Genomic DNA, 9,582 nt, shown 5'->3' with positions numbered 1-9,582 from the left:
CACATTAGCACACATTTCATACAAATAATACTCTATTAAGATGCCTCCCCCTCTATTATGGTTTCGTCTGCATATATCCAGTATAGTAGTCATATGCTACTTTTTTCACTCTTGGTGGCGGTAATCACTGATTTTTTTTTCCACTTCAATCGTAGATTACGGAAATATTGTAATTTGAGTAAATATTCATTCCAGTGATTTATGTTTTTTGACCTTATATTTTGATCCTTAAAAATTAAAAAATCCAAAACGGTCTCAATTTTTTAATATAGGTTAAATTATTCATTTTTATTAACATGTTTCATAACACCTTAAGAAAAATGACCCTAAAAATAATTAATTTGACTTATATTTAAATTTTTTAGAAATATATTAAATTTTTCACTTTTTCAGTATAAACTAATAAAATAAAAAAAACATTAAATACTTAAATAACTATTTACTCTAATATTTTAAGTCCTGATAGTTTGTGGGGTGCTGTCCTTCTTAATTTTTCTGGTTTCTTGAAACTCACCATAAAAGTAGGACACAAAACCCCATAAAGAAAGTGCTAGAGAGATTCCTTTCACTGCTTGAAATTTCTCTTTATAGAAAATAACTGCCAAGACTTCGGTTATTGGTGTTGACATAGCAACCATAATACCAGACATCAAAGAAGATGCACAAAAGATGACTCCCATTGCTCCTAAACCGCTTAACTGCCATAATATAGCATTCACCACCAAAACCACATAATAAATAGTTTCCCCAAGCTTGAAATGTTTTGCTTCCTTCGGAATTGCCTGCAAATTTAAATGTCAAAAATCATATAGTTAATTTCAAACGTGTTTAAAAAAAGCCAGCTCCTAGTGCGAGGTTTCATCAAGTGTATTCAACTTTATTCTGGCAAGGGATGATGTAGCTGTTTCTAGGATTTAAATCCATGACGTTCAACAATGATTCAAATTGTGGACCACATCACGTGATGCAACTATAATATTGTGGTTGCGGTGAGAGTCACAATCACAATTATGGTGTCACACTAAACCACAATTCACACTATAACTGCAACAATACATATCGCAACTGGTGCAATGCAGTAAACACAATCACGACCATAATAACGACCGCAATTTAAAATATTGACCTCTAGGTCATAAAGGAGAAGTAACCTTATAAGAAAAGTTGTAACATAAAATATATTAGAGATAGAGAAGAACCTTAAAGTCATGACTTATAAGCATCCCAACAATGCCAAATAGAGTACCAAACAAGCTTACAACAAACTGAATCTCCAAGACTAGTGAGTAAGTAATAGGCTGCTTAGCTTTCTTGTAAACCAACTCCACCAAAGGCAAAACAAACCCAAACAAAATTGCAGCTGCTACTGTCATAACAAAACCCTTCACATATTGTTTTTGAGTCTCACCAGCAGTTCTATCTCCACTGCCATTCAAGGCCAAAATCACAGCCCCAAGAATGAGCATAATGACAGCATTCACTGAGTATGGAGTGAACTTTTGCCTCACCAAAACGAAAGCAAAGACAGCTGTGAAAGCGAGTTGAGTCGAAATGATAAGAACTGATGTTGAGACTGGGAGCCAAGCTAGGCCATTGGCATAAAGAATACTGTCAAGGCCTTGGAGGACACCAATCACGGAGAAAATAAGAAACAAAGGTAACTTCATGGTGAAAATCTTCGCTTTAGAGGTATCATTTGAGAGGATGAGTTCTCGATTTCGACGACGAATGATATAGAAGATGGTGAGGGGAATCAGCAAGATGGGAAACCCAGCTGTTTGGAGGAAGCAAGAGAGCCAAACACGCTTACCGCCGTGGAGGAAGTATAAACGTATTACAAGTGGACCACCACAGGTTCCTATGACTTGTATGATGCAGTTTACTAAGAGAAGGATTCTCTTCATGATTCTCTCCTTTTGTGCTTCTACACCTTCCACCATTGCTATTATCTACTCAACTTAATTAGTTGTAATTCTCTTCCTTCTTTGTCTGTGTATTTTGTCAAAGGAAAAATATAATAGAACCAAACAACACAAACAATGTTTGAAAATCTTGTGAATATTAAACTGAATTGGTGATTATTAATGTCAATTCATAATAGTGTTTATTGCATATGATTTCTTTTATGTTTTAAAAATGCATGCATGCATATGCTCCATTTAGTGTTGGAGAAGTAGGGTAGGAATATGGCTTTTAATTTTACACATAATTTGGAGGAGATGCAAATTGTTTTCAAACATGCAGTTTCATTGTTAATTTTTAAGGAAAATGAGACCCCCAACACCATAAGAAATAACAACATGTGGCACAATGTCCCATAATGATTTGTTATCTCAAACTATATCTTGAATTATTTCCATATTACTAAAAATGTTAATTAAAAATTAAACATTTATTCTTTTAACTATTTTTGCTTCAATATTGTTGGTGTGGGACGTGGTTTGTGACACAATTTGTAATAGCAGATCCTTATCCATAAAATAATACTTTGTTTATTAATGATTGATTTATAAATGACATATATCACTTTTTTTATGAGTAGAAAGACTTAAGAAGAATTTTTTTGATTGGCAAAAGACCTTTATAATAAAATAAAATAGGTTGGATTAGAAACCTATGATAGGAGAATATATCACTAATTAATTTTAAATATGCAACAACATTTTAAATTACATTATACAACTATAATCACGGAAATATTGCTATTTTGATATTCTTTCCGATGCCGTCACAATCAAATTGGTGCCGCAATGACCACATTTTTTCCCTCAAACCCTTTAAAATACTGGTATGCAGCAATGATGTCCTTAGCTAAGAAATAGTGACTAATCCAATTAATCTTTTTTGTTATTATTGTTTTGATTTTAAGCAAATTTTGTTGGATAAAAATGAAGCAATGCTAATTTTGTCTTCTTAATTTTTTAGATAGAGATGGTTTATAAGCGTCAATTAAAAAAATAAAATTGGTTTAATACTTCAATGAAATACTTCTGAGTTGAATATAAAATAATAAACTACATAATTTAAACTCGAATAAATTACTTAAGATTAATGATTTATCGTTAAAGATTACGATTAAATACTTCTGAGTCGAATATAAAATAATAAAATTCAGATAGGTACTCAAGGAACTAAAAATAATGTTGAAGCAATACCTAGTTATTTGAGGTTCCGATGGACGAATGATGTACACAATAGCATATAATCTATCTATCTGTAGTTGTGTCTAATATGTTACTTAGAACACAAAATTGCAATTTATTATCATTACTAGTACATTTGTGCATATATAGGGAATGAAATCATGAAATGATATTGGAGAACGATAGTGACTATACCAAGTGATATGTCAAGTCTAAGATAATGACAAATTTCATCTTTTTAATGTCAGGAATATATTTATGTCATGCAACTAATATGAGGTTTAGAATTGATTCCAAGCCATATATAGTAAAAACACTGGTTTAGAATTGATACCATGCCTCTATCATAGGGTTTAGAATTAATGCCATGCCATACATGGCAAAAAATACAAAATATTGTCCTACTTTTGCCATGCAGAGGTCTCTATCAAGGTTATTATATTTAACCCTAACATGCAACTTATTTCCTAAAAAATTGATTTAGTAATATAGAACAAAATTAATATTAACTTTTATAGGCAAATATTTGTTGAATTTTAGTGGGAACATGAGTAAATGCACTTTTCAAAAGCGTTCAAGCTAATATTAATATTTAAAATTTACCTCAGCATTGGTGTCTCACTTCCATGCTAAATGAGTTAGGATATTTTATATAATTTATAGTATATGTAATATATTAGCTTTATCGTTTATGCTTAAAATGAAGATATTGAAACATAGCTTGTGCACACAACCCAGCGAAAAACAATGCTCTTTCCATTTTCCTTGTAAAAGTGCTTCTCAACTTCAAAGTAATCTTGGTATTTGTGTTTGTTTATTTAATTTGAAAAAAATATCTAAAGAATATAAAGTTTATAGGTTAGTCCTATTATATGTAAAATTGTTTGTAGTAATAATTATTTAATAAATTAAAAACTAAAAACAAATAATAAATATTTTTTGTACTACCAAGGGTATCCCCTCACCTTTTTGGGTAAGAAACTAATCACTTTCAAGATTTATGACTGTCAATCCAACAAGTGTCACCCTCAAGAATCGAATTTTCAATAATTTAACAATAAGAAATAATTATTTCCTTCTCTTTAGTTTTTCAATTTATCAATTATATATCTTTCTGGGCTAGCTTGGGAAAGATGTAAAAAACATGTGAAATATGGCATAGAAATAGTGTAACACAATTATGAAAGTTCACAAACTTGTAAAATATTTAGATGAAATCAAAAAACATGTTGGCTTGCACCAAAATGCTAGCATTCTCCCCCTTAATTCTGAAAATCAATTATAGGAAAGGGAATCTCTACTGATACGCATAAGTCTAGCATACACTTTCTAGAAATAATAGTTGATCTGCTCCATATAGTCATGGTCTAATGTTTAAGACTATCACTTTGTAACTACGCCAATAATCCAAGGATTATAAACATATGCAACCTTAGCATTATGAGCGAGTAGGTTATTTTCTGGATTTAAAACTGTAACTTTATAGGAGCAATTTTATTGTTACAATAAGCTCATCCTCTTATTGTCATCGATTTAGTAAAAAAAAATAGTTACACAATTAGTCCCTAAAATATTTTATTTATCACCAAGTTACTTCTTAAAAAAATCATATCAATCCTTCAAATATCACATTTTCTATCAAATTAAACATTTGAAGAAATTTGTCGCCATATTAATCATTTAAAGAATAAATTTGCTAGTAATTTGTTTCTCTAGAAAATTTTGTCGGTATATTAATATCTCAAGTATTAAATTTTTCACCCTTTCTTGAAAATTAAACGTTATCAAATTCGAACGAAGATAATGGAGACAAATACATATATTTTCCTTTATTTTTAATAGTAATAGTGTCATTTCATCATAATTAGAAGGATAAATGTGCTATTGAAGATTTTATTTTTCTTTACTTTTTGATGCCGTTGCCTTTCCATTAATGGAGAGGTTCCTAATTCATCAAATTGACTATAATCTCATATTTTTTTGGTTTCCCACATGTATCCTCGTACTGGAGGCAATCCTATCCGAGTCGGGAACATCCACAGGTATGTGGGGCTAACTCTCCCAACGGACATTTTTTCCATCCACAAGACTCGAACCCGGATTATTGCTTAAGGGGAATCAAGCATGTACTACTTGAACTATAATCTCATGTTTGGTATATTATAGATGTATCTCCAAATAATATAAATTAATGTTTCTATATTATTTTTGGTTCGTTACAAAAATGTATTAATAATTTTAAGAAAATGTTGTTTAAATATACAAAACAAAAGAAAAGAGTCACTTCATAATCAAATTATATATGCAAATTTATAAATGAACAATTTATCTTAGTTAATCTGTAATTAACTAATTAAGAGTGAATTACATCAATACTCCTTAAAATTTAACTTAATTATACTTATTACCATTTTTTTTGTTTAAAAATTTAAACTCATTCCTTATAGGTTAGTATATACGTGCGAAAAATGGATAAATTATATAATGTCACTAAAACCAAAGGTAGATTAATTTTAACCACAATACGACGTGAAATCTCCGCTCCAAGTAGAGTCTTTAACAAATAGAAGCATCTCTGTATTCGTTGGAGGAATGCATGAGTCATGTTTGTGTCAGAAAAAGAAACAGCTTTGCCTTCAGTTGATCATTATGATTTTGACTTTATTTATTTATCGTCTTTTGTAAGGATTAAGCATGCATTTTCATCGAAAAGAAGCTACTTCAGTTAGCACTTGATTCTTTGATGATGGAGACATGATATCTTCTTGGGTCCATTCATATATTTGACAAGAATCTAATGTGTAAACCATGAGCGAACATTTATAGCACCGATCACAATCATATTTACTTATTTAGTACTAAAGATGAAAGTTGGTGTTTTTACTTTTAAAGATAAAAATATCAACTCAGTATATTTAAAAGATAAAAATATCATATCATATTATTTATTCTTTTTAGTTTTGATGTATTATCATCTCTCATACTAGAATGGATCCCCACTCCACATGCATTGAAATATTTTCACAGCATTAGAATAATATTGTCATAACTCTTTCTAAAAGGTGGAATTATCTAAATAGGCACACGGTGCATATACATATTTATTTCTTAATCGGTAACTGGTTATTAGCAAGTGAGAAATTTTAGCCTAGTAGTAGGAGGGTAAACGTATAAATCCATTGCATTAAGATTGTAGTATATTTGTTTTATATAAAAAAAAGATAATAGTTACTATCGCAAAAATAACAGTCACTCAACCCTTAGAAAACAAAAAATTAACATCACACTGCTAAATCAAAATATACGGGTCTTAAGTAAGGTCTCGGGTTTGAGTCTTGTGGATGAAAAAATGTCCGCTGGGAGAGTTAGCCCCACGTATCTATGGATGTTCCCGGCTCGGATAGGATTGCCTCTAGTGCGAGGATACCTGTGGAAAAAAAAAATACACGGGTCTTGCTTTAAAAAAAAGGTCATTACACTACTTTCATCCTAATAAAATAAGTAAATGTAAACCTTATAGAAAATTCTATGAACAACTAACAAGAATTTTTATAATTATTCTGGACGAGTTTTCATATTCTCGGGTTTCAGCCATGATTATTAGGAAACCTGTCTATATTAAATTTCAATTAATTTTCCATGAGTGTACTTAATGTTCTATTATTGAATACCATTATACACTTTGTATAATGCAATTTTTTTTAATTCTTGAATTGAGTTCCTGAATTAATGCTTGAGATCACTAGTTGATATTGTTAACTGTAAAAATATGATATTCGAATTATCATTTTTGTGGGCAGTTTAACTCTTTACATGATCCATTTTGTTGGTTAATTGATTATAAAAGAATAAAATTTATGAAATTGTCAAATATCACATTTAGAGAGTTTATGTAAGCCAAACCAGAAGAATTATTGCAAAAAGCTAAATTCTGGACAAAAACAAGTATGTGTTCAGCAGAAAAGAGAGGTGCACTTGGCAGAAAAGGGAGGTGCGCTCAGTGTAATCTGGTGCATCAAAAGGTCGTTATATGAAGCAATGCGTTAAGTGCAAGGTGATGTGCTAAGCGTGGGAATCAAATTTCAGACAATATTTAAGGGGTTTAACTTGAGTTTGTAAAATATATATTCAAATAGAAACACTTTTTACTCAATTTCTTTCAGTTTCTATGGTAGTTTGACTCATTTCAGTCATGAGAACAAAGTGAAAGTACTAGAGGAATTAATCTATGCTTAATTATGTGTGGATTCGTCACCCCATGAGCTATTTTATCCCTATCTTACTTAAATGTTGTGAACATGAATAGTTAAATTCCTTATTTGTTGGATTCAATGTGATAAAAGCTTGATATATACATATTGATTCATTTTATATTAATTCATGAAACTTTGATTTTTATGAGTTATATATATGCTTAATGCTTACATTAAGTTTGATCATCTTATTGTATATTTTGTGAATGGTATTCTTGGAGAAATCCGTGCATGATTCTGCCTTTATACAACTCATAACTTGATATAATTGCTAGATATTGATTTATACCAAACTATCATTTCATGCATGTTGTTGTATTAGTTGCTAAACATAAAGCTAATTTGATAACTTTATAACTCTAAAACTTGTTAGCACAGACTACTAGACATAAAGACATGTTTAGGGATTCGTATATCTTCATATTGTTAATTTAGTTGCTAGACATAGGGCTATTTTGATAAGCTATTAACATATACAAAGACAATGACGATTAATAGAATTGAGGTGTTATATTTAACTCAATTTCATGTGCATAGACTACTAGACATAAATGAATGATTTTGGGAGTCATAATTCTTCATCTTCTGTGTAAAATTACTAGACATATAGCTTATTGTATAAGCTACTAAACTGACTTACACATTAGCTTTTAATACATTTGAGTGGAAGAATTATTGCTAAATGAATTAGTGTATTTGAATCATGTGTGTATTGATAATTAGTCTACGTCAGAGTTGAAGTTCAACAACGTTTATTTTAGATGTATAATAACACTTTCATGCACTTTCTGTTTGACCGCAATAGTATATTGTCATCATTAACAACACTTCTCAATTGTTGTTATATTGAATATATACCACAGCGCATCACACAAAAAAAGCTGTCATATAGTGCACAAATACAACAGCGCATCGTCCATAAAGCGTTGTCATATATGTCTTACATAAACAATGCATTTTATATGTATTATTACCAGCGCTTATCGTTGCGCTGTTGTAGTTCATATATATAATAGCGCATTAACAGAAAAGCGCTATTGTATTATTCATAAAATCAAAGAGAAGAAAAAAAATAGTAGAGCAAGGAGGTCTCCACATAAGTCAATTTTGATGCACACATGGAAAGCTAAGTGCTTGGTCATAAGCATGGACCAAAAACATGAAGCTGCTCATTAAACAGCTTGGCATGGACAAACAGGACCGCCCAGCTGACCTGACACCAACTTGGCTCGATCAGACACAAGATTTACATGATCAGACTTAAGCCTGACACAAGCCAATCCGCTGAAGCAGGCAGCTCAGCGTGCACCTAGACTGTCCAACTTGGAACCACACACCTGACCAGAGCAGGACAAGCTGCTGAAGCAGGCAGCTCAGCGGTGCCAATTAAGGAGCCAAACATGTGTTGAAATAATTATTTTTTATTTTGATGCTTTGCTTTTAGGCATTAAGTTTTGATTATTTTATTTACTGACATGTCGATTCTTTGCTCACCATCTCGGCTTTGTTGGAATAAATTCCAACTCCGGTATAATGGTTTCAAGAATGTTCCTTTAATAAAAAACTTACCTTTATTAAATTATTAACAATTTCATACCATCTGGGCTTTGTTGGAATAAATTCCAACGTTGGTATAATGGTATGAATTTAGCAATTCAACACAAGTGATAATGAGTAACATTTATTTTCGTTATCATTTATTAACCGAACTACTTCCTTATGGAAGGTTGGTAAAGAACAAAAAATAAAGCAATAAAGTTAGAATTTAACCGTACCACTTCTTTTGAATGACTGATATAAAGGATAAAGAATAAAGCAATAAATAAATGTTAGTTGCGAAAATGTAGATGACTGAAAGTAAATGTTAGTTGCGGAAAGTAAATGACGGAAAACAAATGTTAGTTGCAGAAAGTAAATGACAGAAAGTAAAAGTTAGTAGTTAGATCACTCATTATAACTGTGTATTTTTCTTTTTCAGAAAGATACAACTTATGAATTAAAATGCACTTTGATTCATGGTTTCTTTCTTTGTCAACAAATAAAATTTATAAGTTAACACTTTACTATTTTACATTTGCATCTCTTTCAAGATTCAATTGTAGTATAGTATAGGGTTATGTCGAACCACAAGGAATTGCCTAATAGAATATTATTATAAACATGTTATATTACTAATAATGTTTAAA

At 30.7% G+C, this 9,582-nt stretch overlaps 1 protein-coding gene across 1 annotated transcript; it reads right to left on the bottom strand.

Moving 5' to 3' along the window:
* On the bottom strand, positions 410-3,252 carry LOC109335906 (purine permease 1-like). Its single transcript, XM_019572158.1, has 3 exons — positions 3,156-3,252; positions 1,200-1,949; positions 410-782 (listed from the first exon to the last, which is right to left on the bottom strand). Exons 2-3 carry the CDS (start codon positions 1,938-1,940, stop codon positions 453-455), a joined length of 1,071 nt encoding a protein of 356 aa, XP_019427703.1. The 5' UTR covers positions 1,941-1,949; positions 3,156-3,252; the 3' UTR covers positions 410-452.

The sequence above is a fragment of the Lupinus angustifolius genome, chromosome LG02 (assembly GCF_001865875.1).
Source record: "Lupinus angustifolius cultivar Tanjil chromosome LG02, LupAngTanjil_v1.0, whole genome shotgun sequence".
Classification (NCBI taxonomy): Eukaryota; Viridiplantae; Streptophyta; class Magnoliopsida; order Fabales; family Fabaceae; genus Lupinus; species Lupinus angustifolius.
This window is presented reverse-complemented; position numbering and strand designations above follow the sequence as displayed.